This window comes from Geotrypetes seraphini, chromosome 8, assembly GCF_902459505.1.
Source record: "Geotrypetes seraphini chromosome 8, aGeoSer1.1, whole genome shotgun sequence".
In the NCBI taxonomy this organism is placed as follows: domain Eukaryota; kingdom Metazoa; phylum Chordata; class Amphibia; order Gymnophiona; family Dermophiidae; genus Geotrypetes; species Geotrypetes seraphini.
This window is the reverse complement of record NC_047091.1, coordinates 41,387,863-41,408,687: the sequence shown is the minus strand read 5'-3', so window position 1 is coordinate 41,408,687 and position 20,825 is coordinate 41,387,863. Positions and strand designations below refer to the sequence as shown.

At 47.5% G+C, this 20,825-nt stretch overlaps 1 protein-coding gene across 10 annotated transcripts in view; it reads right to left on the bottom strand.

Annotated features, from left to right (window-relative positions):
• BHMG1 (basic helix-loop-helix and HMG-box containing 1) overlaps positions 1–20,825 on the bottom strand; it is a 484,779-nt gene that overhangs the window by 397,484 nt on the left and 66,470 nt on the right. For all 10 annotated transcript variants that reach the window (XM_033953753.1, XM_033953748.1, XM_033953746.1 and 7 more), the window contains one exon: positions 7,957–8,047. Coding sequence is in view for 9 of the 10 variants with exons in the window: in XM_033953748.1 (XP_033809639.1) it covers positions 7,957–8,047 (91 nt within the window). In the remaining variant the exon portion in view is untranslated. The remainder of the gene's footprint in view (positions 1–7,956; positions 8,048–20,825) is intronic.

The window sequence follows — 20,825 nt, the reverse complement described above, 5'->3', positions numbered from 1 at the left end:
AATGGAAAAGTAAAAATATATAATTCAGGGTGCAAACATTTAGATTTTAAGTGATCATGAGTTTTTATGTTATATTATGAATGTTTACACCCTGAGTTATATATTTTTACTTTTCCATTCATTATGTATGATTGATTTTATTTTTGACATGTTGAAATATGAATGTTTATATTTGAATCCTCTATAATAAAACCCTAAGCATGCATGTGCACTTACAACTCCGTGTTCCCTGGCAGCGTGATGTTTGCCTCCTTGCCGAATTCGATTTTAGGTGCATGGGGTGGCTTGCGGCACCTGCAGCGATTTGAGCGGCGGTGGCGGTTTGACTCCTGCGCTGCCGGGACGCCTCTTCTCACCCCTGGACCAGCAAACGCAGCAGCCGCGGGGAATTTGCTAGGCCAGCCCACTTCGATAATGCGAGGTGGTCCGGCCTAGCAAAAGCCCCGAGGCTGCCCAGGCTAGCGGAGCAGGGAAAGCAGCAGGCCTACTGCTGAACAGGGGGATCAGGTAAGAGATGCTGCTGGACAGGGAGGAGGTAAAAGGAAGGAAGAAGGGCTGCTGTTGGACAGGAGGAGCAGGGAAGAGGTGCTGCTAGACAGGGGGAGGTTAAACGAAGGTAGAAAGGCTGCTGCTAGACAGGGAGGGAGTAGGGAATGGGTGCTGCTGGACAATGAAGGAGGTAAAAGGAAGAGAGAAGGCCTACTGCTGGACAAGGGGGAGTAAGGAAGAGGTGCTGCTGGACAGGGGGAAGGTAAAACGAAGGGAGAAGGGCTGCTACTGAACAGGGGGAGCAGGGAAGGGGTGATGCTAGACAGGGAATAAGGTAAAAGGAAGGGAGAAGGCCTACTGATGGACAAGGGGGAGCAGGAAGGAGGTGCTGCTGGACAGGGGGTAGGTAAAAGGGAGAAGGCCTACTGCTGAACAGGGGGAGCAGGGAAGAGGTGCTGCTAGACAGGGGGGAGGTTAAACGAAGGGAGAAGAGCTGCTGCTGGACAGGGGGAGCAGTGAATGGGTGCTGCTGGACAGGGGGAAGTAAAATGAAGGGAGAACGGCTACTGCTGGACAGGGGGAGCAGTGAAGGGGTGCTGCTGGACACGGGGGCGGTAAAAAGAAGGGAGAAGGGCTACTGCTGGACAGGGGGAGTGGGCAAGGGGTGGTGGTGGACAGCCGAGGAAAGAGAGACACAGAAAGAAAGAAAGGCAGACAGCGGCCAAGGAGAGAGAGAGACATAAAAAAAGAAAGGCAGACAGACAGAAAGTGGCCAAGGAGAAAGAAAGAAAGAAAGACAGATATACACATCTATTCTAGCACCCGTTAATGTAACTGGCTTAAAGACTAGTATATATAGATTTCATTTTTTATTTACTATGGTCTTCATGTTTCATTAATTTTTCTTTTTCTCGAAGATAAATGGATGAAGATTTTATGCACTGTATATTATTTATTGAACATAAGAACATAAGCAATGCCTCTGCCGGGTCAGACCTGAGGTCCATCGTGCCCAGCAGTCCGCTCACGCGGCGGCCCAACAGGTCCAGGACCTGTGCAGTAATCCTCTATCTATACCCCTCTATCCCCTTTTCCAACAGGAAATTGTCCAATCCTTTCTTAAACCCCAGTACCGTACTCTGCCCTATTACGTCCTCTGGAAGCGCATTCCAGGTATCCACCACCCGCTGAGTAAAGAAAAACTTCCTAGCATTTGTTTTGAATCTATCCCCTTCCAATTTTTCCGAATGCCCTCTTGTTCTTTTATGTTTTGAAAATTTGAAGAATCTATCTCTCTCTACTTTCTCTATGCCCTTCATGATCTTGTAGGTTTCTATCATGTCTCCTCTGAGTCTCCGCTTTTCCAGGGAGAAGAGCTCCAGCCTCTCCAATCTTTCAGTGTATGAAAGGTTTTCCATGCCCTTAATCATTCGTGTCGCTCTCCTCTGGACCCTCTCAAGTATTGCCATATCCTTCTTAAGGTACGGTGAGCAATACTGAACACAGTACTCCAGGTGCGGGCGCACCATTGCCCGATACAACGGCAGGATGACTTCTTTTGTTCTGGTCGTAATACCATTTTTAATAATACCCAACATTCTGTTTGCCTTCTTCGCGGCTGCTGCTTCATTGTTGTATCCACCAGTACACCCAAATCTCTTTCAAGGTTACTTCCTTCTAATACTAATCCCCCCATTTGGTAGCTGAACATCGGGTTCTTTCTCCCTATATGCATGACCTTGCATTTCCCTACATTGAATTTCATCTGCCATTTATTCGCCCACTCCTCCAGTTTGTTTAGGTCCCTTTGTAGGTCCTCACACTCTTCCGTAGTTCTAACCCTTCTACAGAGTTTAGTGTCGTCCGCAAATTTTATAACTTCACATTTCGTCCCCGTTTCCAGGTCATTTATAAATATATTGAACAGCAGCGGTCCAAGTACAGACCCCTGCGGAACTCCGCTCGTGACTTTCCTCCAGCCCGAGTAGTGACCCTTCACTCCAACCCTCTGTCTCCTGCCTGCCAACCAGTGTTTGATCCATCTGTGTACGTCCCCTTCCACCCCGTGGTTCCACAGCTTCCTAAGTAGCCGCTCATGGGGTACCTTGTCAAAGGCCTTTTGGAAGTCAAGGTAAATGATGTTTACAGGTTCCCCTTTGTCCAACTGGCTGTTTACCCCCTCACAGAAGTGCAGTAAGTTTGTTTGGCACGATCTTCCCTTGCAGAAGCCATGTTGGCTCGCTTTCATCAGCCCATTTTTTTTGATGTGCTCACAGATGCTGTCCTTTATCAGTGCTTCTACCATCTTGCCTGGAACCGATGTCAAACTTACCGGCCTATAGTTTCCCGGGTCTCCTCTTGACCCCTTTTTAAAGATAGGTGTAACATTTGCTATCTTCCAGTCCTCCGGAATCTCTCCAGTTTTCAAGGATAGGTTGCAAACTCGTTGGAGTATTCCCGCTATCTCATTTCTTAGTTCTTTTAGTACCCTACGGTGGATTCCGTCCGGGCCTGGTGATTTGTCGCTTTTCAATCTATCTATCTGTTGGAGGACATCCTCATGGCTTACCTCTATTGCTGACAGTTTTTCTTCTTGGTCACCATGGAAGATCACGTCGGGTTCCGGTACACTGGATGTGTCCTCGCTTGTGAAGACTGACGAGAAGAATTTGTTTAACCTGTCGGCTACCTCTTTTTGCTCCTTTATCACTCCCTTTTTGTCTCCATCATCCAACGGTCCTACTTCCTCCCTCGCTGGTTTCTTCCCCTTAACATATCTGAAGAATGATTTGAAGTTTTTTGCCTCCCTGGCCAGTCTCTCTTCGTATTCTCTTTTCGCTCTCCTAACCACTTGATGACATTCTCTTTGGCGTTTCCTGTGTTCATTCCAGTTTTCCCCAGTTTGGTCCTTTTTCCATTTCCGGAATGATTTTTTCTCGTCTCCTATCGCTTTCTTCACCTCATTGTTTATCCATGCGGGGTCTTTTGTTCGGTTTTTTTTTGCACCCTTTTCTAAATCTGGGGATGTACATATGTTGTGCTTCTTGCACTGTGCCCTTGAATAGAGACCAGGCTTGCTCTACAGTTTCTGTTTTCCTTGAGCTGTTTCTAAGTTTTTTTCTTACCATTGCTCTCATAGCATCATAGTTCCCTTTCTTGAAGTTGAACGTTGTCACTGTGGTTCTCTTCCCTTTTGCTGTACTTACTCCTAATTTGTACTGGATCATGTTGTGATCGCTGTTTCCTAGTGGTCCTACTACTTCCACTTCTTTTGCAGGTCCCTCTATTCCGTTGAGGATTAGGTCAAGAGTGGCATATCCACTTGTTGGTTCCTTGACAAGCTGATCCATAAAGCAGTCCCTCACAGCCTCTAAGAATTCTGTTTCCCTCGCACAGTTTGAGTTTCCAATATTCCAGTTTATCCCAGGGTAGTTAAAATCTCCCATTACTATCACATTCCTGTTGTTGCCTTCCCGCCTCAATTCTGCTGCCAGATCTTTGTCGTTTGCTTCCGTTTGTCCAGGTGGACGATAGTATAGACCCAATCTTATGTCAAGGCCACTTTTTCCTGGTAATTTGACTCATAATGACTCCAGTCCTTCCGCCTTTGGTTCTATATCCACCCCGGACGAGGGAATGGAGTCTTTTATGTATAGTGCTATTCCTCCACCCTTCTTGTGGGTCCTGTCTCTTCTATAGAGTTTGTACCCTGGCAGCACTACGTCCCATTGGTTATCCTCATTCCACCATGTTTCCGTGATTCCAATGATGTCTAGGTTTTCTTTTTTGGCTATGGCTTCTAATTCTCCCATTTTGGTCTTTAGGCTCCTTGCATTAGCGTACAAGCAATTTAAGTCCTGGTCTTTTCTTTTCTCTGCTGGTTTTACATGTGTTTTGCTCCTCTTACCATCCCCTAGTTGGGCTGCCAGTCCCTCATTTTTGTTCCTTTCTTCCTCATTTTTTGGTGTATCTTTTCTGTTCCTTTCTTCCTCATTTTTTGGTGTATCTTTTTCGTCTGCAACCTGATTTCCTGATCTCTCCTGTTCCTCTAATTTTATCTGTTTGCCCTTTTTGTTGGTCAACAGCTTCTGTTGTTCGTCTCTTGCCTGTTCCCAGCATTTTTCCCGCTCTGTATCTTCTTTGGATACGCTTGTCCGAACCGTCGACGTCAGGTCGACTATCGGCTTTCCCCTTCTTCTCAGTTTAAAGCCTGCTCAATTCCTCTCTTGACGTTGTTTGCTAGCAGTCTCGTTCCTGCCTTGCTCAGGTGTAGTCCGTCCCTCCTGAAGAGCTTGTTCTTCCCCAAAAAAGTTGTCCAGTTTCTTACAAAAAGGAATCCTTCTTCTTCGCACCATCTCCTCAACCAAGCGTTTATTGCTTGTAGCTCGGTCTGCCTCTTCACGTCTGCCCTCGGTACTGGCAGAATCTCTGAGAATGCTATCTTCTGTGTCCTCAGCTTCAGTTTCCTTCCTAGGATCTTGAACTGTTCAATTAGCGTAGTCCTGCTGTAATTTCTCCTGTTGACATCATTTGTTCCCACGTGGATTATCACTGCTGTCTCTTCTGTTTCCGCGCCATCCAGGATCCTCTCGATTCTGTCGGTGATGTCCTTCATTCTTGCTCCTGGGAGACAGGTCACTAGCCGATCCTCTCTCCCTCCTGCTACGTGACTGTCCACTTCTCTCAGGATTGAGTCTCCCACGACGACTGCAGATTTCTCCTTCTTCAGCTTCCTCACTGGTCTCAAATCTGTATCCTCGGCGTGGTTCAGTCCTTCTCTTCCAGGGTACCCGCCAGTCTTCGCCCTCTCTGCTTGCACAAATCTTCCATGTGATCCTTCATCTTCGGTGTCCGTTGGCCCCTGTCTTCCATCTGTTGGCCCATGTCCTCCATCTTGTGTAGCCGTAGCTTCCTCGCTCCAGCGCTGCTGATGATCCTGCTCTTCTACCTGCCTGTAGGCCTCCTCGATGAATCTTTCGAGCTCCCTTACTTGCTCCTTGATGTGGCTTTCTCCTGCAGGGTCTTCAGTTGTCTCGAAAGGTGCTTCTGAGATGTGGAGTCCCTCCAGCTCTTGAACCCTGCACTGCAGTCGACCAACTTCCTTCTTCAGGCTTTCCAGTTCCTGACACCGACTGCATATGTATGCCTGCCTTCCCGAGGGAAGGTAGTCATACATATGACACTCTGTGCAGTACACTGGGAAGCTCCTCCGGGTTCCTGCTGCTTCCATTTCTCTTTCTTCGGAGTCCACTAGATGTCCTCTCCCTTGTCTTATGTCTCTATGTGTGCGGGCGCTGTGCTCTCTCCTGTGCTTGGCTCTTTCCTGTCTACTTCTTCTGCCGCTTTTTGTCTTGGTGGGTCTGTTATCCTCCCTTGGGCCTCTTTCTTGTCCCCGAAGCCTGCTGCTTCTTTATCCTTCCCTGTCTTGTGTGTGTCTTATTGTGCGTTTTCTTCTTGTGCGTGTGCTCTCCCTACATGCGTGCTCGCTTCTTCCTTACCTGGTGTTCTGGAGTCCTTGGCTGTCTTTGCTCGACCCTTCTCAAGGCCCTTCGCAAAGGCGCTCTCGCTAAGGCGAGCGCCTTTGCCGCGCGCCGTTGGCTCCCTTCCTGTTAAGGGGGAGTCAGGGCGATGACGCTGATGACGTGGAGGGGGTGGTTTTAATTCATTTTTAATATGGTCTGTGATTATGCTGCATTTAATAATTTATATATATTTATGTTTGTAGACTCCTGAGGCAGGCCAGTTTGGCCAAAACATGTACATTTCGAGTCATTGAGTTTTTGGATGAATAAAAGAACATTTTAGAAATAGATTGAGTCTACCAGTTTTTATAGGACTTTTCCACTCCTAGCTTCACATGGTTTAGAGCAGTGGTTCCCAAACCTGTCCTGGGGGACCCCCAGCCAGTCAGGTTTTCAAGATATCCCTAATGAATATGCATGAGAGAGATTTGCATACCTGTCACTTCCATTATATGTAAATCTCTCTCATGCATATTCATTAGGGATATCTTGAAAACCTGACTGGCTGGGGATCCCCCAGGACAGGTTTGGGAACCACTGGTTTAGAGGAACATCATATTTTTCCACCACCAAGTTGGAAATGTCATTGCTATCACCATATCATATTAGCTTTTTATTATATGTCTCAGCCCCGGCCTCCACTACATGGTGGCACTGTACACTATATTTGCCCCTGCAAGGCGGACGTGGCAGTGGGTTTGTCATTGTTTAAAATTGTCATCTGTGGTTTCTCCATATCTTCCAATTCAGGGAAATTGTGATTTCCTGCCTGGTCTAGAGTTTTGTCTTTCAAGAGGTGGGAAAAACAAGGATTACAATATATATTCCAATTGTACACGGAGAGGGACATTTGGCCTCCTTTGCTTCCTTACAATGCACATTTGGTTTACCAGAGATGGATATTTTTGCATATTTTTCAAGTGCACCACTATGTTCACTCATTGCTAGCCTGTCATTTAACGGAGGACTGCCGAGAGGCCCTATCAGAGATGTTTAGTCTCTCTGTTCAACAACTGATTCCTCTTCGATTCCATCATGTGGGATTAGTTGTCAACCAGGCATTAAGTTTGAGATTTTAGCAGCTTCATGGGTAGAGGATCTTCAGTATACTCTTTCCTCCCAATAAGTGTGACAAGTATTGAAAAATTTGAGTAAGGTGTCCTCCAATATTCTACATTGGGAACTACAACTTAAGATCATTCTACGGCTTTATATTCCACTTATGCGAGCATACCGGATGGGTATTACTCCATTCCACAGCTGTCCTAAGTGTGCTCATGCGTCATTGGGTCATATGTTTTGGTCTTGTCCCCACATTATCCAGTTTTGGAATCATTTGGGTCAGTATACTACATCAATATGGAGCAGGCGGTGGATTCCAACACCAAGAGCACTTTTTGGATTCTATAATATAGCATCACCTAAGCCTAAAGGACTGACTGCTTTTGTGACTAGAGTGATGCTGCTAGGCAAGAAGACCATTTTGTCAAATTGGCTGTCTAATGAGCCGACATATAGCCAATGGAGATCGTTGATGATAGTACATGCCTCCCTGGAACGTAGGCAATTTGCTGATATTGAAACTGGACCTGGCCATCGCTTTTGTTTGATTTGGGAACACTTTTGGATGGATCTTACTCCTCAAGATCGGAGTCGGTTATTGAATTTGTGAACTTGACTGTTTATGCAATATGTGCTCCTGGAAAGGTTTGTAAGGGGAAGGGGGGGAGGGGGTTGGGATTATAATGTGCATATATAAAAGAAAACTGTTATATTTTGTTTGACATGTTTTACTGCACTTTGCAATTCAATAAAATAAATATATTTATATATAGATGCATCATCTCCCCTCCTTTCCCCTCCCGGTCTACAACAAATTTCCTGTTTCTCTGAGTGTTATCTCAAGTGCAATTTTCACTAGTTTTCCCAACCAAACCAGTCATACCTTAGTGAGTTTTCTGCTGCTAGTTTGCAGTGGAACAGGAAGCAGAAGGGCTAGTTCCTTAAGTGTGTTTGTGTTCTTACAGTAGGTCTCTCTGCAAGGGGAAGAGATAAAGGAAAAGCAAAGCAAGCATTCAGTGCACTTGCCATAGAAAATCAGCATACAATGGTATCAAAAGAAAAGTTAATAGCAGAATGTCATCATTATTAGTTAGATCAATATTCAGCTACCAGCAAATTTAGACCTGGATATTAAGTACCATGCCTATCCAGGAACTGGCACTAAGGGCACCTTTTACAAGTTGCGCTAGCAGTTTTACCACGCACTTAGCGCGCGCTATAATGCCGCACACGCTAGCCGCTACTGCCTCCTTTTAAGCAGGTGGTATTTTTTTCAGCTAGCACGTGCTAATTCTGTGCGTGTGCTACAAATGCTAGCACACATTTCTAAAAGGAGCCCTGAATATCTAGGTCTTCAATGGCATTCAGATCTTTAGCAACATAGTAAATGATGGCAGATAAAAGACCTAAATGGTCCATCTAATCTGCCCAATCATACATGCTCTATAAATTAATAATTGAATTTAAATGGACCTTTTTCTTAGATATTTCTGGGCCAGAAACCCAGAGCTCTGCCTGGTAAGGAAGTTCTTCTTCACTCGGAGAGTGGTAGAAATCTGGAACGCTCTTCCAGAGGCTGTTATAGGGGAAAGCACCCTCCAGGGATTCAAGAAAAGGTTAGATAAGTTCCTGCTGAACCAAAACGTATGAAGGTAAGGCTAGACTCAAATAGGGCACTGGACTTTGACCTAAGGGCCGCCGCACGATGGAGCACTGGTCTGATCCAACAGTGGCAATTCTTATGTTCTTATGGTAGTTTGCGTAGGTTTTATCTACTGGTGTCTCCAGCCCATCTAAACCATCCCAGCCATCAAAGCCCTCCCTCAACTGAATGGCCATATACAGGACACAGACCGTGCAAGTCTGCCCATTACTGGCCTTAGTTCTTCAATATATACACGTAAAGGGGCATAATTGAAAGGGACGTCTAAGTCCGTTTACGCCCATCTCACAAGTCGTCCAAAGTAAAAAACAGCTTAAGACACATTTTCGAAAAATACGTCCAACTTTTTTTCGTTTCAAAAATCGTCTAATTATACGTCCTGCCGATCTGATCGTCCAAACCACTAAATCGTCCATCTTTATACCACATTTTCGTCCAACTTTTCATCCAAGTCCAAAATGCCTAGAACAAGCCCTGTTGGACGTGGGAGGGGTCTGCAAAGTGATGGACTGCACACCCAGACATGGTGTACTATAGTGGGGTACCTTACAGGGCATTGCTGTGAACTTCACAAAAAGGGTGCCATGTCTTCTCCTCCCTACAGCTCCCTTATACGTTACAGTGAGCCCCCAAAACCACCTCCAGAATCCCCTAGACCCACTTATCTACCACCCCAATAGCCCTTATGTTTGCAGGAGCCACTTATATGCCAGTAAAAAAGGGTTTGGGGGGTGTATAGGGCAGTGTACATGTTTAAGTATCAATGCAGTGATTACAGGGGCTTATGGGCATGGGTCCTCCTTTCCATGAGTTCGTAATCCACCCCCAAGACGACTTAAACTGCCTCTGTGCTAGATGACTAGGCTTTCCTATGCTAGGCTGAATTTTAAAGGTGTGATTAATATTTTTATGGGGGTGAGGGGTCGGTGATCACTGGGGTAGTGTGTGGGGGTCTGTATTATGTGTTTTCAGTTCTTATCTGGTGAGTTTAGGTGGGTTTTTGTGACTTAGATCATGTTTTAGATGGCCTAAGTCACAATGTCCAAGTTCCGTCGATCGTCGGCTGTATAACTTTCGGTTATACATGCTGTACGACTAAGTCTAAACCGGTCCACGTCCCACCCAACTGTCCTCAACACTCCTCCCAAAATGCCCCGTTTAGCTTGGTCGTTCAGCGGCATTATGAAGGCCTAGGTTGTTTAGAAATACGTCCAAAACCCGTTTTTAGTATCAGCACTTGGATGTATTTGCGAAATGTTCGTCCAAGTGCTGACTTAGGCCGGTTTTTGGACATATTTCTCTTTCGATTATGAGCCCCATAGGACTGGAATAATCTCAGATTCAGAAAAATGTATTTTAAACTGTGGTGTGCTGTTTGAGTCAAACTCAAATGCATGCTCTGCTTCTGGGACACTGCTAGCAGGAATACGCATCATATCACAAGATATATTTAAATTGTTATATAGGTCTTTCCTGAGCTCCTTTGATACTTCTGTTGGCTGTTTCGAGTTTTTGTTCTAATGTTTCTTCTTTGAGCAGAACAGTTAATGCTGTCTCTACGTGTACTGTCGGTGGAGCTCTTTATGCTTAGGTACAAATTACAGGTGGACAGAAGGTGGATCCTTGTGTGATCCATGTGCAATTGGAGGCAGGCCGACCGATTCGCCAACCATCTGTATGCAAATGGGGGCGATCAGAGGCACACCCCCAACCGACTGCAGGGATCGCTAAAGCCCTGATTAACTTATTAACATGATATTCAAGGCTCAGCATGTTTTCTAGATTTGTTCAGTGTTTAAGTTGACTCCTTTTTGTCATTTTAACAGTGAAAAGGATTGTGTGTGTCTGTGTGTTGTCCAAACCATAGTAGGTTTTTGTTTTTTGGGGAGAGGGGGTTCAGACATACACCAAGGACACAGACTTGTGGCTGGAGAATCAAGAGAAGATAGAGAGGACAGCAATCGTCATGGGGGACTCTATCATCAGACAAGTTGACAGCCACATAGCGGGAGGAAGACTGGATTGACTGGTGACCTGCCTACCGGGAGCAAGGTAGAAGATATAATGAGCCGCATCGACAGGATCGTCGACAGTGTGGAAGAAGGAGATAGGGCGGTGGTGATCCATGTGGGAACGAACAACGTGAGCAACAGGAACTACAACAGAGAAGTACTGAAGGACCAGTTCCAGATGCTAGGATGGAAGCTGAAGACCAGAACGCAGAGGATAGCATTCTCAGAGATCCTGCTGGTACCCAGGGCAGATGAGAAGAGACAGATGGAGCTGCAAGAAGTCAACACGTGGATGCGGCGCTGGTGTGAGGAAGAAGGATTCCACTTCGTGCACAACTGGACGACGTTTTGGGGGAAGAGCAAGCTATTCAGGAAGGACGGCTCCACCTCAGCAGAGACGTAACGAGACTACTTGCAAGCAACATCAAGAGAGAAACTGAAAAGTTTTTAAACTAGGAAGAAGGGGAAAGCTGACAGTCGACCGAGAGAGTCGATGGTTCGGGAACCGGTATACCTGGAGCATAATGTGCAGGAAGACGGAAGGGAAGACTCACCAGATCGCAGACAAGACAGACCAAAAGGGATACAAGAGGGAAGGACACTCAAGAAGGGAACAGGCTGCAAACTCAAGTGTATTTACACGAACGCAAGGAGCCTTAGAAACAAAATGGGTGAATTAGAAGCTGTGGCACAAAAGGAAAATGCTGACATCATCGGCATCACGGAAACATGGTGGACTGATGAAAATGTCTGGGACACGGTGCTACCGGGATACAAACTATACCGCAGAGACAGAGTGACTCAAAAAGGAGGAGGCATTGCCATATACGTCAAAGAGGGAATTGAATCTACTGGAGAGAACATACCACAACAGACAGATAAGTTAGAGTCTCTATGGGTCAAAATTCCGGGAGCAAATGGACCGGTAACGAGGATAGGCATCTAATACTGACCCTCAGGAAAGTCCGAAGAAATTAATGAAGAAATGATGGATGAGATTAAACGCAACTGCAAGGGAGGCAACACAGTTATCATGGGCGACTTCAATTATCTGGGGATAGAATGGAACCTAGGCACCTCCGGCTGTGCTAGAGAGACCAAGTTCCTTGAAACTGTAGGCGATTGCTTCCTGGAACAACTTGTCAAGGAAAATACAAGAGGAAACGCAATTCTAGACCTAATTCTAAATGGACAATGAGGACCAGCACAAGATGTAGAAGTAGAAGGGACCCTGGGAAACAGCAATCACAATACGATCCGCTTCAATCTGGAAATAGGGGCAAAACATCGGTCCAGAACAATGGCCATGGAGCTAAACTTCCGAAAAGGGAATTATGAAGGGATGAGACACATGGTGGGGAAGAAGATTAAGAAGAGGATAAACACTGTAAAGACACTAAGAACATAAGAAGTTGCCTCCGCTGGGTCAGACCAGAGGTCTATCGCGCCCAGCAGTCCGCTCCCGCGGCGGCCCATCAGGCCCATGACCTGTAAGGAGATCCTTGTCTAAAACCGTTTATTCCCCTTTATGCTTCTATCTAAACCCTTTCATAATCCCATCTCTACCTTTATCTGTATCCCTCAATCCCCGCATCCTTCAGGAATTTATCCAATCCTTCTTTAAAACCCCGTAGTGTACTCTGTCCTATCACAACCTCCGGAAGCACATTCCAGGTGCCCACCACCCTCTGAGTGAAAAAGAACTTCCTAGCATTGGTTCTAAACCTGTCCCCTTTCAATTTCTCCGAGTACCCCCTTGTTTTTGTGGTTCCCAATAGGCTGAAGAGCTAGAGCAAGCTTGGATTCTTTTTAAGGATACGGTCACTGAGGCACAAAATCTATATATACCACGTATCAACAAGGGATCAAAGAGGAAAGAGAATAAAGAACCAGTGTGGCTCACTGTAGAGATGAAGGAAGCAATCAGAGATTTAAAAAAACCCATTTAAGGAATGGAAAAGATCAAAAACGGACGAAAACTGGAATAACCACAAACATCAACGCAGGTGCCATAAGGCGGTAAAAGGGGCCAAAAGAGACAACAAGGAAAAAATAACCAAGGAGGCAAAAAACTTCAAGCCCTTCTTTCGATATATTAAAGGGAAACGACCCACAAAGGAAGCGGTGGGACCGTTGGATGACCAAGAAATAAAGGGAGCGCTAAAGGAGGGCAAATCAATTGCCAAAAGACTGAATACGTTTTTTGCATCTGTATTTACCGAAGAGGATATACACAGCATAACGGAACTCATTAGGCTATCTGCTGGGAGTGTAAATGGGAAATTGACAGGATTAACGGTCAGTCTAGAAGAGGTATGCAGGCAGATCGATAGGTTTTAAGAGCGATAAATCCCCGGGACCGGATGGCATCCATCCGAGGGTTATCAAGGAACTGAAAGGGACCATAGCTGAAATGCTTCAACTAATAACCAATCTGTCAATCATATCGGGAAAGATTCCGGAGGACCGGAAGGTGGCGAATGTTACGCCGATCTTCAGAAAAGGTTCAAGGGAAGACCCAGGAAACTACAGACCATTGAGTCTGACCTTGGTACCGAGAAAGATGGTAGAGGCGCTGATAAAGGACTGCATCATTGATCACCTTGATGGACACGGGCTGATGAGGACCAGCCAGCACGGTTTCAGCAAAGGCAGATCTTGTTTGACAAACTTGCTGCACTTCTTTGAGGGAGTAAACAGGCAGATAAACAAGGGCGACCCGGTCGACATTGTATATCTGGACTTTCAGAAGGCGTTCGACAAGGTTCTGCATGTACGACTACTTCGGAAAATTGCGAGCTAAGGAATTGAAGGTGAAATACTCATGTGGATTAAAAACTGGTTGGAGAATAGGAAACAGAAAGCGGGGGGTAAATGGACAATACTCAGACTGGAAGAGCATCACCAGTGGGGTGCTGCAGGACTCGGTGCTTGGACCCGTGTTCTTCAACATCTTTATAAACGATCTGGACATAGGTACGACGAGCGAGGTGATTAAATTTGCGGACAATACGAAGTTATTTAGAGTAGTGAAGATGCAGGGGGATTGCGAAGATCTGCTATGTGACATAATCAGGCTCGAAGAATGGGCATCGACATGGCAGATGAGGTTCAATGTGGGTAAGTGTAAAATGATGCATGTCGGTAACAAAAAATCTCATGCACGAATACAGGATGTCCGGGGCGGTACTTGGAGAGACCTCCCAGGAAAGGGACTTGGGAGTTCTGATCGACAAGTCGATGAAGCCGTCCATGCAATGTGCGGCGGCAGCAAAAAGGGCGAACAGAATGCTAGGAATGATAAAGAAGGGGATCACAAACAGATTGGAGGTTATCATGCCGCTGTACTGGGCCATGGTGCGTCCTCACCTGAAGTACTGCGTACAGCACTGGTCACCTTACATGAAGAAGGACACGGTACTACTCGAAAGGGTCCAGAGAAGAGCGACTAAGATGGTTAAGGGGTTGGAGGAGCTGCCATACAGCGAAAGATTAGAGAAACTGGGCCTCTTCTCCCTCGAACAGAGGAGATTGAGAGGGGACATGATTGAAACATTCAAGGTACTGAAGGGGATAGACTTAGTAGATAAGGAGAGGTTGTTCACCCTCTCCAAGGTAGGGAGAAAGAGAGGGCACTCTCTAAAGTTGAAAGGGGATAGATTCCATACAAACGTAAGGAAGTTCTTCTTCACCCAGAGAGTGGTAGAAAACTGGACTGTTCTTCCAGAATCTGTCATAGGGGAAAACACCTTCCAGGGATTCAAGACAAAGTTACACAAGTTCCTGCTGAACAAGAACGTGTGCAGGTAGGGCTAGTCTCAATTAGGGCGCTGGGCTTTGACCAGAGGGCCACTTCGTGAGCGGAGTGCTGGGCATGATGGACTACTGGTCTGACCCAGCAGCGGCAATTCTTATGTTCTTATAAGATGGAATTTTGCCGACCATACTTGTATTTTGCTATATACAAGTTTATTATTATCAGTTTCAAGTTTATTAAAATTTTGATATAAACACAATATATCCAATATACCTCCCTATATACCCCAGAGCAGAGCACCTATTCAAGCAAATGCTGGAAAACCTTCCCGCCAAAAAACTATACCATTGCCCTGGTCAAGAAACCATACTGGCAAGATGTCAATGGACAGACACCCCCAGTCCTCAAGTTGGAGTAACTGTGTGGGAACAAAAGCAGCTTGAAAGGATAAGGGAGAATAAGCACATATTCACTGCTAGCAAAATCAACTCAAATGGCACACACATAGCTGACTTCTCTCAATCCTTAAACACTCCCCCCCAATCCATAGCACACCCTCTGGGTTTTTGCAAACATCGTTCTTTTGCTTTTTTTATACGAGGAAGGAGTAGATGTGCAGGACAACCAAGATGGGTAGGGAACTGGCACCACCAGCTACACCCTTAAATAGGCACCCAGGAAGCCAAATCCCGTCATTCAACTGAAATAGCATAGTTGAACAGGAACCTAGCAAAACCTGGTGGAGCCAGCCTGGCTATCACTTAGAGCAGTGATCTCAAACTCACGGCCCACAGGCCACATGTGGCCCACCAGATACTATTTTGAGGCCCTCGATATGTTACCATTGTTCCCCCCTCACACAAGTACTTTCCTGCGTCTGTACACCATTGTGAGGTGGAGTGGAGAGGACAATCGCGTACAGATGCAGGAAAACACTTTGTCACAAGCCCAGCACTGCAGCTAGTCTTGCTCCAGTTAAAAGACAAAAAAAACCTAACCTTGAAGAGAGCTGATCAATGCAGCAGCTCTTCTACTAGTAGACAACAAGACTCTATCCTTAATGAGAGTGCCCAAGAGCAGGAGCCCTGGGAGGAGGGGGAGCAGGATGAGAACACTCACTCCTCTAAGCCTAGAGTAGCTCCCAGTAAAGCACAACCTAGGAGACAGGCTCTTAGCTCTTTGAGCATTCACCTGCTGAAGTTAATTGAGCCACAACAACACACTCCTGATTTGCCAAACAAATCCTAAACTAGAAAAAACAAGGAAGGCAACCAAGTCACATCAAGGTCTGTGAGGGGGAAGCTCAAAGTGCCTAACTTGGCTCACAACTTACAAACCAAATAGCAATGTTACTTACCGTAACAGTTGTTATCCAGGGACAGCAGGCAGCTATTCTCACTAGTGGGTGATGTCATCCGACAGAGCCCCGATACGGACATCTTGCAAGCATGTCTTGCTTGAAGAAACTCAGAAGTTTCGAGATGCCCGCACCGCGCATGCGCCAGTGCCTTCCCGCCCGATGTACCGGGCGTGTCTCCTCAGTTCAGGTAGCTAGCCTGAGAAGCCAACCCAGGGGAGGTGGGTGGGACGTGAGAATAGCTGCCTGCTGTCCCTGGATAACAACTGTTACGGTAAGTAACATTGCTTTATCCCAGGACAAGCAGGCAGGTATTCTCACTAGTGGGTGACCTCCAAGCTAACCTCAATGGGATGGTGGGAGAGTTGGCAACTTAAGAGAATAAATTTTGTAACACTGTTTGGCCAAACTGTCCATCCCGTCTGGAGAAAGTATCCAGACAATAATGAGAGGTGAATGTATGAACCGAGGACCAAGTGGCAGCCTTACAAATCTCCTCAATTGGTGTCGATCTGAGGAAGGCAACAGATGCTGCCATTGCTCTGACCTTATGGGCTGTGACCTTACAGGGAAGGGATAATCCAGCCTGGGCATAGCAGGAAGAGATACAAGCCGCCATCCAGTTGGAGATGGTGCGCTTCGATACAGGTCGTCCCAACTTGTTTGGATCGAAGGAGACAAAAAGTTGAGGAGCAGTTCTGTGTGGCTTTGTGCGATCCAAGTAGAAAGCTAAAGCACGTTTACAGTCCAGAGTGTGTAAAGCAGATTCTCCAGGGTGAGAATGAGGCTTTGGAAAAAACACTGGAAGCACGATGGATTGCTTGATGTGAAATTCAGAGACCACCTTAGGCAAGAATTTTGGATGAGTACGAAGAACCACCTTGTCATGATGGAAAACAGTGAACGGTGGATCCGCCACTAGGGCCTGAAGCTCACTGACCCTGCGAGCAGACGTGAGGGCCACCAGAAAAACCACCTTCCAGGTGAGGTACTTAAGTGGAGCCTTGTTGAGAGGTTCAAACGGAGGCTTCATGAGATGAGACAGGACAACATTGAGATCCCAAACCACAGGAGGAGGTTTGATAGGAGGGTTGACATGAAAAAGTCCTTTCATAAATTTGGAAACCACAGGATGAGCAGACAAAGGTTTCCCCTGTAGAGGCTGATGGAAAGCCGCAATAGCACTCAGGTGGACTCGTATAGAGGTAGACTTGAGACCAGACTGAGACAGGTGTAGAAGATAGTCCAACACAGAAGATAGGGAAGCTCGCTGAGGCTCTGTGGCATTGGAAATACACCAGGAAGAAAATCTAGTCCATTTTTGGGAATAGCATTGTCGAGTAGCAGGCTTCCTGGAAGCCTCCAAGACCTCCCTCACTGCTTGAGAGAACTGGTGAGGAGTTACGTTGAAAGGAACCAAGCTGTAAGGTGGAGGGACTGCAGGTTGGGATGAAGTAGTGAACCTTGATGCTGAGTAAGTAGTGAAGGAAACACTGTAAGAAGTACTGGCTCCCTGCTGCTCAGTTGAAGTAGAAGGGAGTATCAAGGTTGTCTGGGCCACCGAGGAGCAATCAGAATCATGGTGGCATGGTCTGATCTCAACTTGACCAGAGTCTTTTGAATGAGAGGGAATGGAGGAAACGCATACAGGAAGTGATTCGCCCAATCCAGTAGAAAGGCATCTGCCTCGAGGCGATGAGGAGTGTAGATCCTGGAGCAAAACTGAGGCAGTTTGAAATTGTGGGGGGCTGCAAAGAGGTCTATCAGAGGCATTCCCCACTGTGCAAAGATCTGATGCAGGGGGTCGGAGTGGAGCGTCCATTCATGAGGCTGGAGAAGACGACTCAATTTGTCTGCCAAGACGTTGTCCTTCCCCTGAATGTAGACAGCTTTGAGGAAGGCGTTGTGGCGAACAGCCCAATCCCAGACTCGAAGAGCTTCCTGGCAAAGAGGGGCCGAGCCCGTGCCCCCTTGTTTGTTGACATAATACATGGCGACCTGATTGTCTGTGCGAATAAGGACCACCATGTCGTGAAGCAGATGTTGAAAAGCTTGGAGAGCATTGAAGATGGCTCTGAGCTCCAGAAGATTGATTTGATGGAGTCATTCCGCACTGGTCCAGAACCCCTGAGTGCGATGACCATCCAGATGAGCCCCCCAGGCATAGTTCGAAGAATCGGTCGTGAGAACTTTCTGGTGGGGAGGAGAGTGAAACAGCAAACCTCTGGATAGATTCGAAGAGGTCATCCACCAAAGAAGAGACTGCCGTAGAGCAGGAGTGACTACAATGTGACGGGATAACGGGTCGGACACCTGAGTCCACTGAGATGCCAGGGTCCATTGAGGAATTCTGAGATGTAGTCTGGCAAAAGGCGTCACATGAACTGTAGATGCCATGTGGCCCAAGAGGACCATCATGTGTCTCGCTGAGATGGATTGGCGAGAAGACACCGACTGGCAGAGTAGAAGGAGAGCATCCATGCGTTGTGAAGGAAGGAATGCTCGAAGTTGAATGGTATCCAAGACCGCCCCGATAAAGGGGAGAGACTGGGTGGGCTGAAGATGTGACTTGGGAAAGTTGATCTCGAAGCCCAAACTCTGCAGGAAACAAATGGTAGTCAAGGTCACCGAAATGACCTCTGGAGCCGAAGGGGCCTTGATGAGCCAGTCGTCGAGGTATGGAAACACCTGAAGACCCATGTTCCGGAGTGCAGCGGCCACCACCACCAGACACTTCGTGAAGACTCTGGGAGACGAGGAGAGGCCGAATGGAAGCACTCGATACTGCAGATGTAGATGTCCCACCCGAAATCTGAGGAACTTGCGGGAGGCCGGATGAATAGGGATGTGAGTGTAGGCCTCCTTGAGATCCAGAGAGCATAACCAATCGTTCTGCTCGAGGAGGGGATAGAGAGAAGCAAGGGTCAGCATACGGAACCGCTCCTTGACCAAAAACTTGTTGAGGGCTCGAAGGTCCAAAATGGGACGCAGATCGCCCATCTTCTTCGGAATGAGGAAGTACCGGGAGTAAAACCCCTGGTTTTGCTGATCTAACGGAACCGGCTCGACGGCCCGAAGCCGAAGCAGAGCCTGAGCCTCCTGAAGGAGAAGAGCGGTCTGCGTCAAGTTTGAAGGATACTCTCTTGGCGGGTGGTCCGGGGGGACCCGTTGGAAATGAAGAGAGTATCCTTCTCTTACGATGGTAAGGACCCAAAGGTCCGTGGTGATGGTCTCCCATCGATGACAAAAATGATGGAGACGACCCCCAATGGGAAAAACGGGGGGGAGACAGAACGAGGTCGGTTATGCTCCCTGGAAGAGAGTCAAAAAGGCTGAGTAGCCTTGGGTGCAGCCGGCATCTGAGGCTTCTGCTGAGGCTTCTGGGGAGGCTGTCTCTTCGCAGGTTGTCTCGCAGGAGGAGTTTGCCTCGGCTGATAACGCCACTGATAAATCAAAGGCGGCCTAGTGGGTCGAGACTGTTGAGGCTTGGGCTTAGGCCGCAGAATAGACTGGAAGGACTTCTCATGATCCGAAAGCTTCTTAGTAACAGTCTCGATAGACTCATCGAACAGATCCGCCCCCGCACAAGGCACATTCGCAAGCCTGTCTTGGAGGTTCGGATCCATATCAATCATACGGAGCCATGCCAGGCGACGCATGGCTACCGAACAGGCAGCAGCACGTGCCGAGAGCTCGAAGGCATCGTAGGAGGATTGCATCAGTTGGAGGTGCAACTGGGAAAGGGTCGCCACCACCTCTTCAAACTCGAATTGAGCCTGAGCATCGATAAAAGGTATGAACTTGCGGAGCACCAGCAAGAAGAAATCCAAATATGAAGAAAAGAAAAAATTGTAATTGAGCACTCGAGACGCCATCATACGTCTACCAAACTTATCCATCGTCCTCCCTTCTCGGCCCGGTGGTACTGAGGCGTAAACCTGAGAGGGATGGGATCGTTTGAGGGAGGACTCGACCAGAAGGGACTGATGAGAGAGTTGCGCTCCCTCAAACCCTTTGTGGTGGACGATGCGGTATCGAGCCTCCAACTTGCTGGGAACTGCAGGAATGGAATAAGGAGTTTCAAAACAACGCATGAAAGTCTGATCAAGCAGTTTATGCAGAGGAAGCCGGAGCGACTCCGCCGGAGGGTGAGGCAAGTGCATGGTGTCCAGATACTCTTTGGAATATCGAGAACCAGTGTCCAAAGTCACATCCAAGTCGTCCGCCATTTGTCGGAGGAAGGAAGAAAAGGACAGTTGGTCCGCCAGCGCCAGCCGGCGAGACGGACTAGAAGAAGTGGAAGCCTCCGGGTCCAGAGAGAACTGAGAGCAGCAAGGAGAATGGGAGGTAGATGGTTCCTCATACTCCGGTCCCTCAGGCGGGGATAAATCCGACGAGGAGTATCCCATACGCTGCATCTTCTTTTGCGGAGACACCTCCGAATGACGCGAGGAGTGCCGAGACGAGTGTCGGGATCGATGCCCCTCCCGGTGTCGGGATGGAGAACGAGACCTCCTATGCATCGCACGGTCCCCCGAAGCCTCCACGGAATGGATGGGACTAGATGCAGTGGATCGTAGATGTGGCAAAGATGCGGACTCACCAGGCCTGGTATGGAGTGCCGATCCTCCTCGTCGAGTAGTGAGATCGAACGACGAGGGGGAGGGGGCGGTCCGCCCCCCGGGACCGGGAGGTCACCCTGAATGGAGGCGATAAGCCGGGGTCCCATAGACTGCATAAGCTCGACAAACTGAGCTTCCAGCAGGGATCGCAGCGAAGCCGATATGGAGGGATCCGCACCAAAAGGGGGTCCTCCAGCACGGTCTTCGCGCTCCTTAGCGGCCAAGTGCTTCTGCTTGCTAGCTTTAGGCACTTTGATGACCACCGGAGGGACAGTGGAAGGCGATACCTGAGCCGAGGAGACGGGGACAGGCACCGGTGTCGAACTCGAGGCTGAAGTCGG